Source organism: Electrona antarctica (genome assembly GCF_951216825.1).
Source record: "Electrona antarctica genome assembly, chromosome: 17".
Lineage (NCBI taxonomy): Eukaryota > Metazoa > Chordata > Actinopteri > Myctophiformes > Myctophidae > Electrona > Electrona antarctica.
The window spans coordinates 7,708,302-7,734,030 of record NC_136798.1 but is presented as its reverse complement, the minus strand read 5'-3'; the positions used below and the strand labels follow the sequence as shown (position 1 = coordinate 7,734,030).

Below are 25,729 nucleotides of genomic sequence, written 5' to 3'. Positions count from 1 at the left end.
CTGTAAAACAACTGCCCTTTTACCCGTCTGTATAAAACAACTGCCCTTTTACCCGACTGTAAAACAACTGCCCATTTACCCGTCTGTAAAACAACTGCCCATTTACCCGTCTGTAAAACAACTGCCCTTTTACCCGTCTGTAAACACCACGGAGGCATCGTTTACTAATGGTGAAAGAAATGCAAATACCACTCCTTTCCATGCCATGCTGGAAGGCAGCATTCAGGAGAATTGCTTTTTTTTCTCCTGAACTTGAACACAGCATTTTGCGTTGAACAAATTGCGTTGAAGAAATCCATGTCGTACAACCGCATCTCCACTAGCTAAAAGAGTGCTGGGGTTGCGCCCCGAAAATAGCAGATCTACAAGATCTCAACGCGTCGCAGCGCGACGCGTTGTGAGCTTGTAGTTGTGAGCCAAAGGTGCCCTCTTATGGGATTTCAGCCTCTGACACTCTCTGCACGTCCCTTGCCTGGTGGTCTATTCATGTACAGAAACACGTTGCTGTTATTAATAACATGAGGTTTGGGCATTTGGTGCCACTGTTGATTTAGCACAGAAATACATCATAGTAAAAACACATACAGTACAGTAGAAGCTATATGTCACACTGTGACACATCCCCACATGTCTCCTAATCAACACACACACGTCTTCAGTAACACGTTCAGAAGAGAGGGGGGAAAACATCCTGAATGGAAACAGTCCATCATTCACACATACGCAAATCTGATTGCCAAGTTTGGTGAATGAGGCTGAATGTATGCATGGGCATACTGTACATGCTGCTCTGGTCATAAATAAATGCTCCTCACATCTTCTATACCGTTTGGCCAACTTTGAAACTAGCAATTTGGCCCAAATTAAATCCACTTTTGCGGGATTTCATCAACCCAAAGTGGCTGTGGAAGACGGTGGGGGAATGACGTATAGTTTGTAAAAATGTGTACGTCATCAAAAGGAGGGCGGCGTCTGAAAAGCTAGCGGCGCCATTTTTGTGGGATTTAAACTCTAGCCCACATGACTCAGAATAGAGTGACGGTGGTCTGTTTTTGTAAACATTGAGCTCGTTCCTGGCGACAACACAGTGGGCCAACACCAGAATGGAAAGGAAAAAAAGGTCGGGCTCGACATACCTTACAAGCACAATTGTGAGATGTCAGTTTGTTGAACTCCGTTTGTTGAACTCCCTCTGGTGTCTAAAAAAAGAACGCACACGGATAGTCGGTCAACAAACCAGACAATCCCAGAAGTATGGCGGCCGCTACCACATGACACATATGTTGACGCCCCCTCAAGGAGATTTTGGTACGCTCTATACACAACTGTGCACAGGACTTCCCAACATGCGCACATGGTGCTTACACACAGCGGGCGGTGGGTTGGCCTGTCACCTCTGCACTTTTGTTGAGCAGTGCACACCGTCTCCTTTAAAGTGTGTCCCTCTGTGTGTGTGTGTGTGTGTGTGTGTGTCTCTCTGTCAGTCTGTCGGACCTATTGACCCCTACAGATGACGGGCCATTCCTTGCACGCACGCACGCACGCACGCACGCACGCACGCACGCACGCACGCACGCACGCACGCACGCACAGAGCACCGTGTGCGGTATTTAAAGTATGGCAGCTCTTGCCGGCACGGTAGCAGTAAGATGAGAGAGCGGCTGCCACACACAGATGGAGGATAAATGCATGTGAATGTTCAGATTAAAATGAAATAAGATTAACTTTTGGTGTTTTCTTGGTAAATTGCTGCCCTACTTGATCACACGCCAACGGCAAACAGAAGCATCAAAAGTAGCAGATCCACAAGCTCCAAAACACGGCGCGGAGCGACACGTTTTGAGCTTGTAGATCTGCTACTTTTGTTGGTTTTTTTATTTGGATCGTGAAAAGTAACAGTTTTGGACATAATTATGAGGTTTCCACCCGACAGAGACGATATACTGTAGATCTAAAGTTATATTTATTTTCCTTCTTTTTTTTACCTTTTTACCCATTAAGACCTGGAACGCTGCATGTGTCAACCTGCAAATCTGTGCCACCTTATATTAGCCATTGACCACTTTAAAGGAGCATTCAGTGATTTGGGTGATTTGGAAAAAAAGAAAAAGGTCCGCCCCGGTAACAAGATGTGCACATGCACACGCTCTACAGTGGGTTTTTTTTACCCCAGGGGCTCACTGGGGACAGGGAGGAACTCCTTATATGGTCAGCACACTTTATAGTAGGGAGGATTATCCACAAAATAAGAAAAAATAAGTGATATTTGAATTAAGTGAAATCACTGAATATACCTTTAAACATTATTTTAAACCTTAGCTATTGAAAAATAGCAGATCTACAAGCTCATAGCGCTACGAGTTTGTAGAGCTGCTATTTTTGAAAAGTCGTTAAAATGTGTGCAAATCTTTGAATATATATATATTCTTTCACAGAGAACATGTTAAACTCTAATCATTGCTTCTGGGGGGTCCCTGGAACAACATGTTTTGAGATGGTGGTGGGCTGGCGGCCAAATACATATATTTCTGGGGGTCCTTGACATGAAAACGTTTGAGAACCACTGACAGACATTTGTAGAGTCTGGTCTCAGATCTACTTTGTTTTGCATTCGATTCATCCCCCGTGCTGGACTGGACGCCTGCCCACCCCGGGGCGACGGCCCTGACCGGAGGAAACGGCAGCCTTGGGAGATTCAAGCGTCTGATTGCAGACAGCAAACCTGATGCTCTGGATGTCCAGCTATTTGTGTCTCTCTCTCTCTCTCGTCTTTATTGCTTCCTTTCCGCCATTCCTTTGACCCTGATCTGATAGCTTTTCTCGTGGGAAGAAGAGCGGAGATTTGACCGCCCTTCTGCACGGCATGCTAAGCCTCAGGGTGCCCTGGCGTTACTGTAGTATATATGGATGCTGTGATTGTGCAATGATGTGCAATGCAACGCATCAATGCTAGTAATGAAGGCTCTGTTTCATTCTGATAACAGAGAGGTCAGGGTGCTCATATTGTGCACGTTTGGCTCACTGGAAACACTGAGCTACACCAGTGGGTCTCAAAACGTGGTCCAGACTCCAGGCACCCTCATGGTTCCTTGAGGGGGTTCCAAATGGCCCCTTATGGGTGTGACACTCCCCCTACCATGGACCAGGAAATGAAACCCAATGCATTTTCCTCATAGACATTTCTTAAAGTATTTATTTAAAGACGGTTACGCCACGGACAAAGCCAACTCCAGTCGTGACAACTCATGACAACACAAACAATATTTTGGACCAAACAAATAATTAGAAAGAAGAAAAAAACGGCAGGTTACAACACTTTTTTGTTGTTTTTCTTCTTTGTAATTATTTGTTTGGTCCAAAATATTGTTTGTGTTGTCATGAGTTGTCACGACTCGAGTTGGCTTTGTCCACGGCGTAACCGTCTTTAAATAAATACTTTAAGAAATGTCTATGAGGAAAATGCATTGGGTTTCATTTCCTGGTCCCGGGTAGGAGGCGGGACTGCGACGCTCTATAGAGCATAGACTGTAGAAAATGCTATGGAGCCTTTTGTGCTTTCCGAGAAAGGTAATAACCACCTGACTAAAACACCTATAGGTGGCAGGTGCCCAAGACAGGGACAGACTCACAGCAACACAAACTGCAATAAATGATAAATTAACCCAATATTCAAACCAGATATTATGGACCAAAAATGCCACAATTCAGAAACCATTCAGGCCACAAGCCTTTCTCTGTCTTTCTACGCTTTCAAACACTCGTGGGCGAGCCTAAGTGTTGGTGTTTCACACATGGGGTCCTCACGTGAAAAACATGTGCAGACGTGCAGCATTTAAGATAATTAGTTAATTCTGCCAGCTCAATAACATACATGGGAAAGCCAAGTTCAGGGCAAAAAATATATAAAAAAAATAAAAACATAACTAATTTAGAACTAGATTCTAAATTTAGATTTAGGAACTAGATTCCTCTTTAAAGCCCCACGGCAGAAAAATAAACTGAAAATGAAAAAAATAAGTATTTTGCATCACAGTACTTTCTACTACGTTGAAATGTTACGCAATAACACAGTGTCATGGAGTTTTATATGAACTGTAGATCGTGCAAGTGCATTAACGGTGAGGAAAGCAGCTGTCATCTTTCGCATAATACTTAGCAATTTTTGTGCAAAATGTGAAGTCATTTCAGCTGTGAGACATGAGAACAAATCTGTCTCGAACTCCATCCATCCATGGCCATGATCGTCTTGGATTAGTGTAGTTGGATGTGTGCTGACATGCGAGTTATTAACACTCACCGATTCTTTTACCATTTCATTTTCTCAGCGTTCTAACGGGAGGCATGTGTCAGTGTTTTCTCTTGGTATGGAGAGCGGTTAACGGGAGGCATGTGTCTGTGTTTTCTCTTGGTATGGAGAGCGGTTAACGGGAGGCATGTGTCGGTGTTTTCTCTTGGTATGGAGAGCGGTTAACGGGAGGCATGTGTCGGTGTTTTCTCTCGGTATGGAGAGCGGTTAACGGGAGGCATGTGTCGGTGTTTTCTCATGGTATGGAGAGCGGTTAACGGGAGGCATGTGTCGGTGTTTTCTCTCGGTATGGAGAGCGGTTAACGGGAGGCATGTGTCGGTGTTTTCTCTTGGTATGGAGAGCGGTTAACGGGAGGCATGTGTCGGTGTTTCCTCTCGGTATGGAGAGCGGTTAACGGGAGGCATGTGTCGGTGTTTTCTCTCAGTATGGAGAGCGGTTAACGGGAGGCATGTGTCGGTGTTTTCTCTTGGTATGGAGAGCGGTTAACGGGAGGCATGTGTCGGTGTTTCCTCTCGGTATGGAGAGCGGTTAACGGGAGGCATGTGTCTGTGTTTTCTCTTGGTATGGAGAGCGGTTAACGGGAGGCATGTGTCAGTGTTTTCTCTCGGTATGGAGAGCGGTTAACGGGAGGCATGTGTCAGTGTTTTCTCTTGGTATGGAGAGCGGTTAACGGGAGGCATGTGTCAGTGTTTTCTCTTGGTATGGAGAGCGGTTAACGGGAGGCATGTGTCAGTGTTTTCTCTTGGTATGGAGAGCGGTTAACGGGAGGCATGTGTCAGTGTTTTCTCTTGGTATGGAGAGCGGTTAACGGGAGGCATGTGTCAGTGTTTTCTCTTGGTATGGAGAGCGGTTAACGGGAGGCATGTGTCAGTGTTTTCTCTTGGTATGGAGAGCGGTTAACGGGAGGCATGTGTCAGTGTTTTCTCTTGGTATGGAGAGCGGTTAACGGGAGGCATGTGTCGGTGTTTCCTCTCGGTATGGAGAGCGGTTAACGGGAGGCATGTGTCAGTGTTTTCTCTTGGTATGGAGAGCGGTTAACGGGAGGCATGTGTCAGTGTTTTCTCTTGGTATGGAGAGCGGTTAACGGGAGGCATGTGTCGGTGTTTTCTCTCGGTATGGAGAGCGGTTAACGGGAGGCATGTGTCAGTGTTTTCTCTCGGTATGGAGAGCGGTTAACGGGAGGCATGTGTCGGTGTTTTCTCTCGGTATGGAGAGCGGTTAACGGGAGGCATGTGTCAGTGTTTTCTCTTGGTATGGAGAGCGGTTAACGGGAGGCATGTGTCGGTGTTTTCTCTCGGTATGGAGAGCGGTTAACGGGAGGCACGTGTTGGTTCTCTTGGTATGGAGAGCGGTTAACGGGAGGCATGTGTTGGTTCTCTCGGTATGGTGAGCGGTGAGCTGCAGATAACGCCATGTGCCAGGAAGGATTCAGGAACATTTTTTAACTGACTTTATACAAGCTGTGTGCAGAGTTATTAATAGCCGTTTGTAGACTTAAGAGACTGAGGGAGCAGCAGGACCCCATGCTGTCTGTCTGTCTGTCTGTCTGTCAGTCAGTCAGTCAGTCAGTCAGTCAGTCAGTCAACCTCTACAGTTTTACAATGAGCGACTATGGAGAACACGTACACATACACATTAAACACACACACACACACATCGCACGCACGCACCCACAAACACAAGCACACACACACGCACGTGTGCGTGCATGCGCACACAGTATGTGTGTATAAATGTAATGCTCATGGGAAATGGGCTCACACTGACATGCACAAACATGCATGCATGCGCAATTGCACATACACATGCAGTACATTCACTCACACCTGCACTCAAACCGTGCACACGTTCTGCACACGCACGCATGCACGCACACACGCAGGCACGCACGCACAGCTGCACAAATATTGTACACAGGTACAGTACATACAGCACGTGAATGAAAAACAAAGAACGGATGAACACAGAAAGAAAGGCACGATAAAAGACAGGAGAGAGAGAGAGAGAGAGAGAGACAGAGACAGAGACAGAGACAGAGACAGAGACAGAGACAGAGACAGAGACAGAGACAGAGACAGAGAGAGAGAGAGAGAAGGACAAAAAGCCAAGAGAGAGAGAGAGATCAAAAGACAGAGGGGTGAAACGATAACAACACAGAAAGCGACAGACGGGGAGAAAACGGAGAAAACAGAGAGGCAGGCCGAGAGACACAGAGGAAAAGAGGGAAAAAGTGAGACAGAGAGAGAGAGGGAGGGAGTTGTGTGTGTGTGTGTGTGTGTGTGTGTGTGTGTGTGTGTGTGTGTGTGTGTGTGTGTGTGTGTGTGTGTGTGTGTGTGTGTGTGTGTGTGTGTGTGTGTGTGTGTGTGTTTTGCCAACATCTGTTTCCTGTGTTATATAAGCTGAGGAGGAGGCCGGCCTCTCCCTCTCTGAGAAACAGGAGATATTAAAGAGTCCTGGTGACCGATATACACTTTATACACTATACACTATACCACTACTACCTTATGTGACCGATATACACTCGCTGCGACGTGTTGTGAGCTTGTAGATCGGCTATTTTCAGCATTCAAACCAAGTGTAAAAAGACTTATACTGGATCTTTTGTCCACTTGTCCCTTCCTAACATTTTAGTCTAGTTTGTATTTGCTGACAAAATCGGCAAAATATTTAGTCTTAGTTTTAGTCATCATAGCTTAGTTTTCGTTTAGTTTCCATTTAGTTAGTCAGGGAAAAACGGTAGTCGACGATCATTTTTCATCTTAGTTTTAGTCGACGAAATCGAAATCAACACGCCCAAAAATGGGTTAAACATTTTCAGGGCGCTGTGAGGCGTGTTGTGAGCTGATAGAAACTCTATTTCCCCCCCAGATAAAGATTGGATACCCGTATGTTCACCCCAGAATAGAGTTCATGTTATTCATGCAAAAAAATAAAATAATAATAATAATACACAGTCATACTAATCACAATAATCTCATTTTGGGGGGATTTAGTGCAAAAAGTACTGTTTAATGTGCATTCTATTATGAATTTGTTTCGTCTGGCTTGACCGACTGCTGCTGCTGCTGCTGCTGCTGCTGCTGCTGCTGCTGCTGCTGACACTAGACTCAACTACCTTGTGTGACCGATATACACTTTATACAGTATACCACTACAACCTTATGTGACCGATATACACTTTATACAGTATACCACTACTACCTTATGTGACTGACCTTATGTGGCTGACCCTAACGCTGCAAGTAAACATTATGCTACTGTATGCAGTGTCGATTTGCTGCCAAAAACAACACTGACTGGCCCTAAACATCATACTACAACTACACTGCTACTGCACATTACTAGCACAATTTACAATGACATTTTTGCCATTAAGCAGACAGTCTTAATCCAGAGAGATTTACAGTAAGCGAGAACAACACGAAATACATAAAATACATCAAAATAAATAATTATCAAGAATCATAAGTAAGCTAAGAACCCAACATCCGTCTAACAGCAGAATATCTGTACAATGGAACTATGAGTATACACTATAGAGTGCTATGTATACATAAAATGCTATCTAAGTTACATAAGTTGAGCCTTTGCATACGTCTCTAAGGTCGTCGAGGCTAGGGCATGAAGTGCTGCGGGCTAAGATGGAGTCTGAAGAGGTGGGTGTTCAGACTACAGTGGAAGACTGGGAGTGAGTCTGCAGTTCTGATTGCAATGGGAAGTTCATTCCATCGTTTTGGAGCCAGAAGGGAAGAAGAGTCTGGGATGTGTGGAGCGTTGTCCCGGCTGTTTTAGTCAATGTTCACCACCATCAATGCAGTGAGGGCTTTAAGCAACTAGTCGACTATTCAACTGGTCGACTAGTAAATCCACTAGTCGATCTTACAATGCACTATACCCTACAATGCACTATACTGACAACAAATCACACATCACACTCACAATCAAACACAGATGTTGGCGTTGCAAACTTTTGGGGTCATTGCATTTACTTGCACTAAATTCCATATATTGTACTGTAGCCTTACACTAACATTAACCATATATTGTACTGTAGCCTTACACTAACATTAACCATATATTGTACTGTAGCCTTACACTAACATTAACCATATATTGTACTGTAGCCTTACACTAACATTAACCATATATTGTACTGTAGCCTTACACTAACATTAACCATATATTGTACTGTAGCCTTACACTAACATTAACCATATATTGTACTGTAGCCTTACACTAACATTAACCGCAAACAAAGCTGATTAAACTCATATACCCTAACCTTGACCCTTACATCCTAATATTAACATTTTCATTTTCTGATGTCTGAAATTCTCAGAACATGACGATACACACGCATGCACGCCAGCCCGCAAGCGTGTGTGTGTGTGTGCACGCACGCACACACACACGCACTCTCACACGGACACATGCACCCACACACACACACACACAGACACACACACTTCACTGAGGAGGAGGAGGTCCATTCTCAAACAAATCCCTTGTAACTGCCACTCCCCCCCCGCTGTGCCATTATCAGTGATATCAGCTCCTACTCCGGCACTAATACCGCACCAATTACGTACGTATTTAATTACCGCTAACCGCACGCGTCGACATAAAACATGACTTTAACCATCATGCGGGGCCACCGCGAGCACGGAGAGTCAATGGCGTACTGTCAACGCTGGCGGGATTAAACAAGACATAATATGATAATGGACACCCTGCTTCCAGATGGATCTACTGGTGAGAGATGCAGCCATTCAACTACCACTAATTCTAATGTAGAGGCACGCAGAAACACGCCCAGCATCCCAGTAAGAGGCTTAGTCGCCCCGTGCCTTTTTCTTTTTTACGTACCGGGAATTCCTCTTAACCCATTTAGACCCGAGATCCGATTCTACAAAATGTCTTCTAAACTAAATCATGACAGTTTTCTGAAAAATGTTTCTATGTCAGTGGTTCTCAAAGTTTTTTTATGTCAAGGACCCACAAAAACTATATGTAATTGGCTGACGACCCCCATCTGAAAATATGTTGTTCCAGGGACCCCCCCAGAAGCAAAGATTTGAGATTAAAACGCTCGCTCTGAAAGAATATATATTCAAAGATTTGCGTCACATTTCCATGATTTTTCAAAAATAGCAGATCTACAAGCTGCACCGAGTGCCGCGCTATGAGCTAGTAGATCTGCTATTTTTCAATAGCCAAAGTATAACATAATGCTTAAAACACCAAAAGTGGTTCCCGTCCAGAATGCATTAATGTATGGCACTTAGTGTAGCCGAGGCATTTTAATCTGAAGTCTCTCGACCTACTCTACCATGACAGCATATACGGTTCAGCGTACAGACAGACAGACGGCTCTCTGTCTCTGCTAGTGCGTTAACGGTTTTCAATTAGCTTTTTCTTTCCTCGTTAAAAACCTTAAAACAATGTTCTACAACAGGGTTTTCTGGGGCCATGAGGACCTCCTATAGCTGAGACAGAGATGAAGCATGCATGGACACCCACTAGAATTCAATCGTATCAGTGATTAAACATTCTCAGGGCGCTGTGAGGCGTGCTGTGAGCTGATAGATCCTCTATTTCCCCCCCAGATAAAGATCGGATACCCGTATGTTCACCCCAGAATAGGGATAAAATGGAAAATGGTGCATTTACATAGCGCCTTTATCCAAGGCGCTTTACATAGATTGTGCATTACATTCACCCATTCACACACACACATTCATACACCGATGGCGGCGGAAACCATGCAAGGCACCAACCAGCACATCAGGAGCACATCAGGGGTTCAGTGTCTTGCTCAAGGACACTTCGACACTAACTTTGGGGGAGCCCGGGTTTGAACTGGCAACCTTGCGGTTCCCATCTGGCCACTCTATCCCTGAGCCACCACCTGCTAGGGTTCATGTTATTTATGTAAAAAAATAAAAATAATACACAGTCATACTAATCACAATAATCTCATTTTGGGGGATTTAGGGCAAAAAGTACTGTTTAAACCATTTTGGGCGGGAACCCCTTTTGGTGTTAGCATTATATTATGCTTCAGCTATTGAAAAATAGCAGATCTACAAGCTCATAGCGCGCCACCGAGTGGCGCGCTACGAGCTTGTAGGTCTGCTATTTTTGAAAAATCGAAGAACGACTGACATAGAAACATAGCTTTTTCAGAAAACTGTCAGGATGTAGAAGACATTTTTAGAATCTTAAATCAGGTCAAAATGGGTTATTGTGGATTTGTTTCGTCTGTCTTGACCGACTGACTGTCTGCTGCTGCAGACACTAGACTCAAACTATAGCCATTTCCTTTATTAGAAGAGCAAATAAAACGTCGGAAAATAATTTTGATTAAACAAAAATGCCCCAAAAACCTATAAAATACTAAGTCGAGTTTTATCTAGGCCTATAAATCCTATTAAGGGGGATAAATAAATGAAAATTGTATTGTAAATTAGTTTTTGGTGCACTCTAACTTATTATGGTTTAAAGTATTATTCTACTCTGTGTGTTCCTGAGAGCTGAAAGGGGGCCCGGCACCCTGCAAATAGGAACTGTCAATCAAGCTGCCACACTCTGTGACCTCAACCTGACACAATGTTCACATAATAATGGGAGTACTTTTTGCTTTTGGTCATTTTAAGTATATTTTTGATATACTTTTGTAGGTTTACTCAAGTCACACTTTGAACACAGGCCTTTTACGTATTTAATTGTTACTTTGTCTTAAGTGAACAACATTTTAGTGCTTCTTCCACCACTGAAATATATAGTTGAATAGTATAGCGTGCCATGTCTGCTTATTATAAGCAAATTGGCCTTGTTTCGCCTGTAAATATTGGTAGTTTGTGGGTTGCGTTTTTTTGGGGCCTGTTTCCTAAATATTAGGGCCGGGACTTTAACGCGTTAATTGAGATTAATTAACTACAGAAAAATTAACGCGTTAAAAAAATTAACGCATTTAATCGCACCTTTTTTTTCCACCGCGGAACGTTTCTCACTGGGTGCGTTTCTAGTAGTACTGAATAGGCTGCGGCACGCGAGCAGCAGCAGCAGCAGTTGTTTACTCTACACTACAGGCTACAGCTCCGTCAGAAAGCCCAAACCCAAATGAATCGAATGAAGAAGCCGCTTATATCGCTTTTGCTCCATGGATGGGACATTTAGATGTAAAAGCTATCAGATGGACGCGTGGATAGCGGCATGGCTGTGTGCAATGTCAGAGGGAAATGATCCATTTATGACCAACGTTAGCTTATATGCTAGGCTTGCTAGCTGCTTCAGTTTAACATGTCTCACAGACCACCGGAGACGCGCGGTGATTTCACCGCTGTCAAGCTGTCCTCGATGCGAAACATACTGAAGTAGCAAGCGTGGGTCAGCCCCAACCTCATGTGAAATGTTTCCCCCATAATAAAGTTGTTTTTATTTGTTCTCATGCCCCGCCATGTAAAGCACATTTGAGTATTCATATACACACTGCTGCTCTTGTTTATGTTGGGATAAAAAAGTTGTATTGCTTAAAGGGGAATACCACTCATTTTCAACATTTTTCTATGGAGTTGTGTGCACTGGAAATAATAAAGTCCCCCCATTATGTGTTGCCTATAGAACTGGAGGTCTGAAAAAAACAGTAACATTATGAAGTACATTTTTGTGATGTCACTGAGATGTACTTCATAATGTTACTGATTTTTTTCAGACCTCCAGTTCTAGGCAACACAGAATGGGGGGGACTTTCTTATTATATCCACACAACAACTCTAAGGTATATTAATGACAGTAAAATGTTGAAAATGAGTGGAATCCCGTAGTCACTATTCACTGGGATACCAAAAAACATTTGAAAAAAAAGGTTTCTCACTGTTCTCGGGTTGAATAATGGTATGCGATTAAAATGCGATTAATCGAGATTAATTAACTACAAAGCCTCTGATTAATTAGATTAATTTTTTTAATCGAGTCCCAGCTCTACTAAATATAGTTCCTTATTTGGGCTTGCTTCTCAAACAGTTTCATGTCAAGGACCCCCAGATTAACATGTTTTTTGGGGTACAGGCTTTAGTTCCGACATACTATTGATCCGAAACCTCAATCCCTAACCTAACCATAACCGCAAGCATGGGAGCAGCACATGTCGGACCATCGCATTTTCGCATCGCATGTCCCCGCGCTTCGGACCTTTGGTGTGTCGGAAAAGCGTGCGCACCCCGCTTTTTTGTCCACGGACCTCCATCGGAAAATATATAGAGATATCAAGATTTTTTAATAGCCATGTGAGGTGTGCTCATGTGGCCTATAGTCGCTTCTTTTGTGCTTGTTTTCATAGACCTGGTTGCTTATTTCTCTCACGCAGGCTGGCAACACTGACCAGTGTGGAGCAGATTTAGGTTTGAGCTAGCCTTAGTATACCTAAACAATTTGTCAGCCAGACCATTAGCTGGACCCATTCTGGACGGGAACCCCTTTTGGTGTTTTAAGCATTATGTTAACGGGCGGCAGTGGCTCAGGGGTAGAGTGGCTGGATGGTAACCGCAAGGTTGCCAGTTCGAACCCGGGCTCCCCCAGAGTTAAGTGTCAAAGTGTCCTTGAGCAAGACTCTGAACCCCTAATTGCTCCTGATGTGCTGGTTGGTGCCTTGCATGGTTTCCGCCACCATCGGTGTGTGAATGTGTGTGTATGAATGTAATGCACAATCTATGTAAAGCGCCTACGAGCTACGAGCTTGTAAGATCTCCTATTTTTTGAAAAATGTGGCGCAAATCTTTGAATATAATATGCTTTCACAGCAAACGTTTTTTAACTCAAATCTTTGCTTCTGCAGGGAACAACATATTTTCAGATGGGGGTCGGCGGCCAATTACATATATTTTTGGAGGTCCTTGACATGAAAAGGTTTGAGCACCGACAGACATAGAAACCCCTTTTGGTGTTAGCATTATGTTATGCTTTAGCTATTGAAAAATAGCAGATCTACAAGCTCATAGCGCGCCACCGAGTGGCGCGCTACGAGCTTGTAGGTCTGCTATTTTTGAAAAATCGAAGAACGACTGACAGAAAAATAGATTTTTCAGAAAACTGTTAGCATTTAGAAAGCATTTGTAGAATCGTCGTCAGGTCTAAACGGGTTAAAATGTGCTGTTCCAGTGTTCCCTGTAGGACATTTTGCCACTCCAAACCCCAGAACCACATTATGATCGTTTCCCAGCCTGAAACAAACACTATATATTTATCCCATTACACTTGGGGTGGCTATATGGTACAGTACACTTTCCCCCACTATATATATATATATATTAGTGTCACTGTTCCAAGTCTGTTCGGCGTTTTCTTTTTTATTTTAGGTTTTAGGTGGGTTTTTATTGCAAATGTCGGAGCAATAATAAAAATCCTCCCCCCCCCCCCCCTCCCTCTCTCTAGTCCATGTACAGTATGCTCGATTTCGTGATGGAAAATAGTACTAATGCTAATAGCCGATCCGGTCCATTACCATTTGTATTTTTGCATTATTCAAGTTATTCACTCTAAGAGCAGCTTGTTTAAGGAGGGGGGGGGGATTTTAGTCAAACAGCAGCGCACGTGCACGCACACACACACACACACTCACACGCGCAAACGCACGCACGCACACACTCACACACACACTTCTTCCACATGTCTCTCTCCCAGCGAGCGCAGGGTGGTAATTTGGAGCCCGAGCGAGGCCTAGCTGGGTCAAGAACAAACACGGCTGCGCTGACGCGTTAACGAGGATCTATCTGCGAACAAAAGGTTTGGTGTATAAAGCGAGGACGATGCGTGGCATAATATCACTGGTGTGAACAGCACTCCTCTGGAGAGGCCAGGGTTAAGTGAGAGGTTAGGGCACACAGAACAGAACAGGAAAAAAAGAAAAAACATGCCGTGCTTTCCATTACAAAACTGCCTGTTCTTCTCTCTGCTCTGATTTCATAAGAGGCTTTTGAGTGATACATTACTGTGTGTGTGCGTGTGCGTGTGCATGTGTGTGTGTGTGCGTGCGTGTGTGTGTGTGTGTGTGTGTGTGTGTGTGTGTGTGTGAGTGTGTGCTTGCGCGTGTGTGTTTGAGGACACTTGTCATTAAGGCATGTCATTCAGCTCGCACAAGAATCCTGTTTGTAAACAACGCCATGGCAACGGTGGGGACTCACGCTCTCTCACGCTCATCTATGAGTTAGGAACGGACGGACGGGCACACGCATGCCAGCACAGGCCTGCACACGGCGCGCACACACACACACACACACACACACACACACACACACACACACGCACACACGCACACACGCACAGAACATGTGCGGCACGAACGAACGCATGCACAGTGGCACGCACACACACACACACACGCACACACACGCGTGCATGCGCGCATTTCCGTGCTTATCCTAAACCTGTGCTTGTCTCGTCATCTGCCTGGATATGACCTAGAAATACACTCACTGGAACAAATAGGTCACTGTCAAATTAATCTCCACCTCTGTAAATTGATGGGAATCTGATTCAGTGCATTAAAAGTAAGCCTCTCTCTTTCTCTCTCACGCACATGTGCACGACTGCACGTGCACACACACACACACACACACACACACACACACACACACACACACACACACACACACACACACACACACAGAAACACACACACACACAACCTGTGTTTCTGTGTGTGTGTGTGTGTGTGTGTGTGTGTGTGTGTGTGTGTGTGTGTGTGTGTGTGTGTGTGTGTGTGTGTGTGTGTGTGGGGACAGGGGTGCTACACTAACCCCCTCCTCCCCTCGGACCAAATCCCACGTGTGTCTCTGTCTCCTCTGAACACAGCAGAGACAGAACACGCCGGAGAAAACGGGTGGCCGTTCAAATAGAAGCACGTGAGGCGGCGACGGCGACATTTATGCATTTATTATGTATAAAATAGTACAACGCTGTTACATGTCGTATAAAATAGCCGATGGATATTTTCGCCAAAGACGTCAAGTGGGGGAAAGAAATCTCACTTCATGACACGCTGCAAGCTGCAAGCTTACATCTGCTATATATATATATATATATATATATATAGACAGACTTCAAAAAGAAATAAACCTTCCAAGGAAGGGACTGCACACTCAGGGAACAAAGACGGACAACTTAACCCATTTTGACCTGAGATCAGATTCTAAAAAATGTCTTCTAATCCTGACAGTTTTCTGAAAAAGCTATGTTTCTCTGTCAGTCGTTCTTCGATTTTTTGAGTGGAGTTCCACTCTAAGGAACAGCAATGTCCGTGTTCAACTATGTTTGTGACTATGTTTGTGTGTTTGTGTGTGACCAGTACCAATGAGTACCAAAAGTGGCGCTGTTGTGCCAGAAACGGAGGGAGAGAGATAGTGCTGCATTGTTGCCTGCTAATGAGAGAGAGAGAGAGAGAGAGAGAGAGAGAGAGAGAGAGAGAGAGAGAGGGGGGGGGATTTGCACCACTCAGTTCACACGGGTGTGATTTTTCAAAAATAGCAGACCTACAAGCTCGTAGCGCGCCACTCGGTGGCTTGTAGATCTGCTATTTTTCAATAGCTAAAGCATGACATAATGCTAACACCAAAAGGGGTTCCCGCCCAGAATGGGTTAATGCATCATCAACTTATTTATTAGCACAGTGCTAATAAATAAGTTGATGATGCAGTAAATTGTCCTTGGGACTGGAAGGTTTATTTCTCTTTCTGAAGTCTATGCCTGCTAACTAGACCTGCACCTCCCACAGGGGTTTTTGGATGTGCAGGAGTCCCCTTTTTTGTCTCATATATGTATGTATATATATATTCTTTTTTTGTGCAAAACCTGGAAAGTGAATAATTTAGATTAAGCTTTTTAGTTTTTAGATTTTAACACAAATCCTCTCCTCTGGGGGTCCACTGGCACAAATCATTTTGAGATGATGGTCTGACAAAAGCGAAATGTTATAGTGGCTCATTATACTAAATCGCCGCTACCTCGCGGTTACAATATTAACACTTCGGGTGACTTATAAAAAGACGGTAGCCACGTTAGCTTTTGCCGATTTTGCTTCGGGTGTATTCTGGGGGTGAATTTTGGGGTCTTTCGTAGTAAAACACCCAGCCGGCTGAAGGCCGTTGGCAGGAGGGACTACAGACTGAATCAATGCTGGCAGTAGATGAATTGAGAAAGGGAGCATTCAGGGTGTTTCGGCGAGAGAGAGGCATTGACTGACTGAAATGATACACATTCATTGTGTAATCTCAGCCTCTGATAAAGCCAGGATCAGGATCATGGCAGGTGGAGTCTGCAGAGATGTGCCCTCGTTTCTACACCAGCCGTTGCGCTTGCTCGCGCGCACGTGTGTGACTGTGTGTGTGCGTTTGTGCTTTTGTCCTTGCAGACATTCATGTGTGCATGTGTGTGTGTGTGTGAGCACGTGCACGTACACGCTCTCGTCTAGGCACTTGCTTGTTTGTTTGTGTGAGCCTCTGTGTGTGCGTGCGCGTGTTATCCGTTGTCTGTGTCTGCCATGAGGCATGGCCGTGTACCTCTGTGTGTGTGTGTGTGTGTGTGTGTGTGTGTGTGTGTGTGTGTGTGTGTGTGTGTGTGTGTGTGTGTGTGCCGGTAGGTTTGAAGGGTTAATTAGCGGGCTGTCTTAAACGGTGTGCGCTGACACAAACACAAGACAGCCTGTCCTTGCCAAATCCACCTCTCCACACACGCCACCGTGCACAAAAACACACACATATTCCTACGTGCACAAAAGACACAACAAACTCATATTATGCATGCACTGGGTACAGCCATGCGTGCAAGAGACACACACGCACGCGCGCACGCACGCCCGCATGCACGCACACTCGCACGCTCACATATACACGCCCGTGTCTGTGAAGCCAAATCAGTTTTCCTGTTGCTACAGCAACAGCATACTTTTATGTCAACTGCAACCTAGTTACTATGGAGATATGTATACAAGACTAACTCTGCTGCTGTAGTCAAGGGCCATGGAGATGACAGCATAGCATGGGGGCACAGCATGCATGCACGCACGCACGCACGCACGCACGCACGCACGCACGCACGCACGCACGCACGCACGCACGCACGCACGCAAAAAAAGTTGGCCTACACACTCTCACGCACGCACGCACAAACACGGAAAAAAACATAGGCCTACACATGAATATACGTGTGCACTCACACTCACGCATGCACGCACGCTCTTTGTCCTCTTCACCCTTCGTTCCTTCATTTTTATTTATTTTTTCCATACCGTAAAAGGCTCCCCATAACCTGTATTACATATTATTATATTAGAGGCTATGCTGAACACAATATAATCTGAAATGAAGCTGCTCAAAGTCCCAGAGCCAGCATTGATCCACCCCCCCCCCCGGGCCCCCCCCCCCCTTCCCATGCCCTACAACATCCCTGTGTGATGAGATCAAATCTTCTCCCTGGCACCGAACGTCATTCATTAAGCCCTCCAATATTAATTTACTACTAATTGAGTAGGGGAATCATTCCCCTATTTACCATGCCGTGTTTTTTAATGGAGGAGCATTTAGATATTAAGAGGCCTGGTGCCTGATGCACTAGCATCGAGACTTAAATCAAACGCCATACAGCGCACGTCGTCGACCCCCCCCCCCCCTCCCCCCCCCGGAGAGCGCGCATGAGAACCTCAATCTGCGGCACACGGAACTCTGAAGACTGCAGATCATCAACTATTGATACGGCCCAATCTGGTACAGCTGTGTAGACTAAAATAAAGAATATGTTTCACTATCAAGTCAGATATAGAGCCCTGCGAAGCATCGATAAGCGCAAGCCTCTTGGCTCCTGTGAGCGTCGAGTCGCACACATGCAGGCTTCCAGTGATGTCTGCCAACAAAGCTAGAGGGTCTGGCCCCCGAAATCTCTCTGCGCCACCACAGGGGGGAGGGGGGGGAGCCGGGTGGCGGGGTTAGCGCAGCGGGAGTCTTCTTCATGACTGGGAGTGTTCAGGAGGTCGTCTCTGTCGGGGTTGGAAACCTCACACGTCGTCCAAGACACGTCACTTAGTTTTTCGGGATTCAAATTCAAAAGCAGCTAAAAGTAGCAGGTGGTATAACGAGGTGTCGCTTTTTTTTGCGCCTGCGTTTCCAGCTTGTGGATCTGCTACGTTTGATGCTTGAACTCGTGTGATGCTGTAGCTGTAGCGTGATCAAGTAGGGACGTTAACCCATTCTGACCTGAGATCAGATTCTAAAAATGTCTTCTTCATCCTGACAGTTTTCTGAAAAAGCTATGTTTCTATGTCAGTCGTTCTTCGATTTTTAAAAAATAGCAGACCTACAAGCTCGTAGCGCGCCACTCGGTGGCGCGCTATGAGCTTGTAGATCTGCTATTTTTCAATAGCTAAAGCATAACGTAATGCTAACACCAAAAGAGGTTCCCGCCCAAAATGGGTTAAGTTACAAGGTTTCTGCCCGACAGCGATGATAACAAATATCTGTACTTTATTTCAAGTTGTCAAGTGTATACAAATAGTTTGAAAATAGTAGATCTACAAGCTCAAATGGCCCAAATGTACACATCAAAGTAACTATAGCAACTAAAGTTTCCAAATAAATGTAGTGGAATAAAAGTACAATATTTGCCACGGAAATAGAAGTAAAAGTAGAAGTGTGAAGTATTGGAAATTGGAATTACTCAAGTAAGTACAAATACCTCACAATTGTCCTTTAATTAGGCTACAGTACTTAAGTAAATGTACTTAGTTACATTGCACCACTGGGAAAAACACACACCATGGAAAAATCTTCCCCGACATCGACATCTCCTCTCAATCAATCAATCAATCAATCAATCAATCAATATTTGTCACACACAGATTACAGAAAGTAGTATTTCTAAAATGCAGTGAAATAGGTCAGCCCCACAGATAGTAAGCAGTAAAACAAGACAAACAGGACTAAAAACCTAAAAAAACAAACTAATAAAATAGCTGATCTAAAAGCTTACAACTCTCTCTCTCTCCACACACACACACACACACACACACACACACACACACACACACACACACACACACACACACACACACACACACACACACACACACACACACACACACACACACACACACACACACACACACACACACACACACACACACACACACAGCTCCCTCTCCAGTCCTTACCTGGCTGCGGTCCTTGTCCACCTTCTTGAAGCACTTGTTGAGCGACAGGTTGTGGCGCACCGAGTTCTTCCAGCCCGTGGGCGCGCTGGCGAAGTAGGGGAAGTGCTCCAGGATCCAGCCGTAGATGTCCTTGACGGGCAGCCGCTTGCTGGGCGCGTCCTCGATGGCCATGAAGATCAGGCAGCTGAAGGAGTAGGGCGGCTTGCGGCTGGCGCCCGCCGCCGGGTCGTAGGGCGAGTGGGCGCCGTCGCCCAGCAGCGGGTCAGGGTCCATGCCGGGAGACCCAGACGAGGAGGAGGGCGAGCGTGGCGGCTGGCCGTCGGCGTCCTGCAGGGGGTGAGGGGAGGCAGAGTGATGATGTCATCGACTAAAACTAAGACGAAAAATGTTCGTCGACTACCTTTTTTTACTGACGAAAACTAAATGGAAACTACATGAAAACGAAGCTAAATATACTGACAATTTTGTCAACAAATAAACGGCTATCTGTTATTGCTCATTGCTAATTGCTCATTGCTAATCTCATGACATTAACATAATTAACATTATGTTAATGTCAATCGTATACACAAAGGCTTTTTACTTTTTACACAAAGGCTATTAGCTTTCAGGAAGAAACCAAAGATACACAGGGAAGACATATTTGAATATTCTAACCACACCTGGGGGTCTATTATAGTAATGTTAACTCCATAGACACATACAAAACACCTGGGGGCCTATTAGAGTAATGTTAACTCCATAGACACATACAAAACACCTGGGGGTCTATTAGAGTAATGTTAACTCCATAGACACATACAAAACACCTGGGGGCCTATTAGAGTAATGTTAACTCCATAGACACATACAAAACACCTGGGGGTCTATTAGAGTAATGTTAACTCCATAGACACATACAAAACACCTGGGGGCCTATTAGAATAATGTTAACTCCATAGACACATACAAAACACCTGGGGGCCTATTAGAGTAATGTTAACTCCATAGACACATACAAAACACCTGGGGGCCTATTAGAGTAATGTTAACTCCATAGACACATACAAAACACCTGGGGGTCTATTAGAGTAATGTTAACTCCATAGACACATACAAAACACCTGGGGGCCTATTAGAGTAATGTTAACTCCATAGACACATACAAAACACCTGGGGGTCTATTAGAGTAATGTTAACTCCATAGACACATACAAAACACCTGGGGGTCTATTAGAGTAATGTTAACTCCATAGACACATACAAAACACCTGGGGGCCTATTAGAGTAATGTTAACTCCATAGACACATACAAAACACCTGGGGGCCTATTAGAGTAATGTTAACTCCATAGACACATACAAAACACCTGGGGGTCTATTAGAGTAATGTTAACTCCATAGACACATACAAAACACCTGGGGGTCTATTAGAGTAATGTTAACTCCATAGACACATCCAAACACCTGGGGGTCTATTAGAGTAATGTTAACTACATAGACACATACAAAACACCTGGGGGCCTATTAGAGTAATGTTAACTCCATAGACACATACAAAACACCTGGGGGCCTATTAGAGTAATGTTAACTCCATAGACACATACAAAACACCTGGGGGTCTATTAGAGTAATGTTTACTCCATAGACACATACAAAACACCTGGGGGTCTATTAGAGTAATGTTAACTCCATAGACACATACAAAACACCTGGGGGCCTATTAGAGTAATGTTAACTCCATAGACACATACAAAACACCTGGGGGCCTATTAGAGTAATGTTAACTCCATAGACACATACAAAACACCTGGGGGCCTATTAGAGTAATGTTAACTCCATAGACACATACAAAACACCTGGGGGTCTATTAGAGTAATGTTAACTCCATAGACACATACAAAACACCTGGGGGTCTATTAGAGTAATGTTAACTCCATAGACACATACAAAACACCTGGGGGCCTATTAGAGTAATGTTAACTCCATAGACACATACAAAACACCTGGGGGTCTATTAGAGTAATGTTAACTCCATAGACACATACACAACACCTGGGGGTCTATTAGAGTAATGTTAACTCCATAGACACATACAAAACACCTGGGGGTCTATTAGAGTAATGTTAACTCCATAGACACATACAAAACACCTGGGGGCCTATTAGAGTAATGTTAACTCCATAGACACATACAAAACACCTGGGGGTCTATTAGAGTAAGGTTAACTCCATAGACACATACAAAACACCTGGGGGTCTATTAGAGTAATGTTAACTCCATAGACACATACAAAACCGAAAAAGTACAAGCTCATAGCGCGCCACTTAGGTCTGCTATTTTTGAAAAATCGTGAAAATATTTATTTCAGAAAACTGGAGGATTTAGAAGATTTTTTTTAATTTCGAGGTCAGGCCTAAATGGGTTAAATGCGGTAAAAACAGGCCATATACCTGCAGCGGCGACACACTGCGCAGGCCCGAGTGTCCGAAGCTGTTGAGCAGGTCGGTGCTCTCGTGGAGCCAGGAGAGGCTGGTGAGCTCCTCGTCCTCGGCCTTGGAGAAGGAGGCGGACACGGACAGCGAGAGGTCGGCGCCCTCCGCCTCGGCCTCCGCCGCGTCGCCCTGCTGCCGGTACGGCGGGCTCAGGCGGCCCCGCGACGCGCTCGCTCCGCTGCTGGGGCTCTGGGCCTTCTTGCTGGGGGGCATGGTGGGTCCCATCCAGCCCCGTGCGGCGGGCTCACTCCTCCTATACACAGAGGAGAGGGAGAGAAGGAGATGGGACGATGAAAAACCTTTGTTTTTTATTGTCGGCGGTTCGCAAACTATTTCATGTTTCAAGGACCCCAGAAATTATTATTACTAGCCCTTACCCGTTGTGAGATATTTAATTCACTAATAAATTCATTATTAATGTATTATTTGTTAAATTGGAAAAAGGGCTTCGTTAAGACCTCCATATTATTATGGTCAATGCCTGTGTGAAAAGTGGGAGCGATTGGTGCAGGCGGTGAGGAGATAAGGCGATGTTTCTGACAGACACACAGACACACATTCAGACATTCGGTTAATTATAGTATGAATGAATGAATGAATGAATGAATGAATGTAAATGGCCGCCAACCCCCGTCTGAAAATATGTTGTTTCTGGGACCCCCCCAGAAACAAAGATAGGAGTTAAAAACGCTTGCTGTGAAAGAATATATAATTCAAAGATTTCCACACGTTTTTGCGATTTAAAAACAATTCAATAGCTAAAGTTTGAAAAAATGGTTAAAGTCAAGTGGAGAGAGAGAGAGAGAGAGAGAGAGAGAGAGAGAGAGAGAGAGAGAGAGAGAGAGCTCACAGTCAGGTGGCGTCTAGCTAGCATCAAGCATTGATTGGTGTGGTGAATGCGAAAGGGAGGGTCACGCAGGCAGCAGCATTTTGACTGCGTTTCACACCAATTACGTTGCGTTTGGATCGAGTCAACAACATTATGTTTTTCCTGCTGGGCTTTCTGGGGGCAAATCGCTGTTGAAATTTAGAACACTGATGTCTTGTATCGGACGGTATTGGTATTGTATTAGAGTAGACAGTACAGGCAGTACAATCACAGTTTGGGTTCTTATTAGCAGGACCAAGCTGACATTGATATACCATTATGCGGCTTGTCAACTCACAGCTTTACCATATTAAATGCCTTACATTTTTTAGATTTTGTGGGTGAAATGTTCTCCATTCATTAACCCATTTTGACCAGAGATCAGATTCTAAAAATGTCTTCTAAATCCTGACAGTTTTCTGAAAAAGCTATGTTTCTATGTCAGTCGTTCTTCGATTTTTCAAAAATAGCAGATCTACAAGCTCATAGCAGATCTACAAGCTTGTAGATCTGCTATTTTTCAATAGCTAAAACATAACATAATGCTAACACCAAAAGGGGTTCCTGCCCAAAATGGGTTAAAACTTAGTGTACCTGAATAATAAAGTCAATCTCTCTCTAACTCTAAACACACACAAACGTTTAGGATTGAATTTCTTAATCGATCATTTCACTGCAGGGGCCTATTTTCAGCTAGACTTCCCAAATCAATCCACGCTTTAATTAAAATGCATTAGAACACAAGGATGACTTAACCGGAATCTCAAGAATGGTTCTGGTCTGTGTAAGAAGTTGACTTTCCTGAAACATTACACTGCTCTGAAAGTAACAAATGGAATCGAATGGTCCTCCTTGAAAATCAAACAATCCTTTGAGAAAGTGGACAACAGCAGCAGTAATGTCACCGTGAAGACATGATGATCATAGCAGAGCACCGACATGGTCCCCCAATTTCACCTTCTGTGATGAAGCTGACCCCACCACGGGCCCGTAAACCACCCGCTGTGACCAAGACCACTTATATTCCCTCCGGGCTTTCAAAAGAACTACCGAATTGTTATTTCTGGCGTAGACTTGAAACAAGTTCAAGATCAAATTGGTGAACTAAAAAAATAAAATAAAAAACTTCACGGCCAAGAACAAGATCTGCACACCCGGGTTCTGAGCTTGAACTCGTGGTTGGTAATATGAACACAATCGCATAATCGCACACACTTTTGACTTCAGTAGCATTTCTATGGCGTAGACTTGAAACAAGTTCAATATCAAATTGGTGAACTAAAAAAAAAAGTAAAAAATGTCACGGCCAAGAACAAGATCCGCGCACACCCGGGTTCTGAGCTTGAACTCGTGGTTGGTAATATGAACACAATCGCATAATCGCACACACTTTTGACTTCAGTAGCATTTCTATGGCGTAGACTTGAAACAAGTTCAATATCAAATTGGTGAACTAAAAAAAAAAGTAAAAAATGTCACGGCCAAGAACAAGATCCGCGCACACCCGGGTTCTGAGCTTGAACTCGTGGTTGGTAATATGAACACTATCGCACACACTTTTGACTTCAGTAGCATTTCTATTCTAATCACAGCCACCATTACCCCGACATAAGAGCATGCAGCTCCGAGCTCATTAGGAGCGGCCCGAATCAGTGGGCTGTAGCAGATACTGCTAGAATGTTTTAATTGAGGGGAAATGGGGCTGAGTATCGCGGTGCGATCACACGCCACATAAGCAGCGCTTTGATTGTCTTGAAACAGAAAACCGAGGAAAGGAGCCAAGCAGCGGCTACAGCTAAACGTAATCTCTGCTTCTTGCGCGCGCACACACACGCTCACACACACACACACACACACGCTCACACACACAAATACAAGAAAGTGTGCACGGCTGCACGCGCACGAAAAACACACAAATACAAACTGGCAGAGATTCATCATGACACACGCACACCAGCAAAAATGACCCACGCACACGCACACGCACGCACGCACGCACGCACACACACACACACACACACACACACACACACACACACACACACACACACACACACACACACACACACACACACACACACACACACACACACACACACACACACACACACACACACACACACACACACACACACACACACACACACACACACACACACACACACACACACACACACACTCCCCCTGCAAGCAGTCCCATTAGGAGATGCGGATTAATTCTAGATATGTTCCGTCTGACCCCAGCATGTGTGTGTGTGCGTGTGCTTGTGCACGTCTCAGTGTGCATGCATGCGTGTGTGAGCGTGTATGTATGTGTGTGTGTGTGAGATCGCTCTCTATAATCCAAGGTGATCATGGGCCGATCTGTCCCCTGCTCACTACTCCTGATTGACTGACAGCTGTCACCCCAGCCGACCCGACAACGACGCAGCCCCGCCGCACGACTGTCAGCACAGCCACGACGGCTCCGGATGCTGCGTCCGTCGTCATGGCAACAGAGGCATAACAACGCTCTCTTTCCTGTTGTTTCTCTTATTTCTGTTCGTTTTCTTTCCTCCTCATCTCGAACGTCTTGACGTGCTTCCTTCTTTCACCTCTCTCCTCTCCTTTGTCTCTCTCACTCCATCCCCCCCCCCCCCCCCCCCGTCCCACTCTCTCTTTCCCTCCCCCCTCCCCCCCTTCTTTTTCTTTCTTGAAGCCCTCAATAACTCTCTGCTTAGCGGCGTTTGATAGGCTGTGGGGGGAAGCTAGCGAGGAGCTAAATATAGCCGTCTAATGTATATCTAGTGCTGCTGTTGCTCTGCTGTGTGTGTTGTCTGCAGATAGTCAGCACCACCACCACCACCTCACCACTGACTCCTCCAGTCCTCTCAATGGAGACGAGG

At 44.8% G+C, this 25,729-nt stretch overlaps 1 protein-coding gene across 1 annotated transcript in view; it reads right to left on the bottom strand.

The window, feature by feature from the left end:
* Positions 1-25,729, bottom strand: part of ches1 (checkpoint suppressor 1) — a gene marked incomplete at its 3' end in the record, with an annotated part of 118,984 nt that overhangs the window by 28,000 nt on the left and 65,255 nt on the right. The window contains exons 2-4 of the mRNA XM_079525690.1: positions 21,935-22,229; positions 19,504-19,830; positions 1,137-1,199 (exon numbers count right to left, since the gene is read on the bottom strand). Coding sequence (XP_079381816.1) covers positions 1,137-1,199; positions 19,504-19,830; positions 21,935-22,201 — 657 coding nt within the window. The 5' untranslated portion in view covers positions 22,202-22,229. The remainder of the gene's footprint in view (positions 1-1,136; positions 1,200-19,503; positions 19,831-21,934; positions 22,230-25,729) is intronic.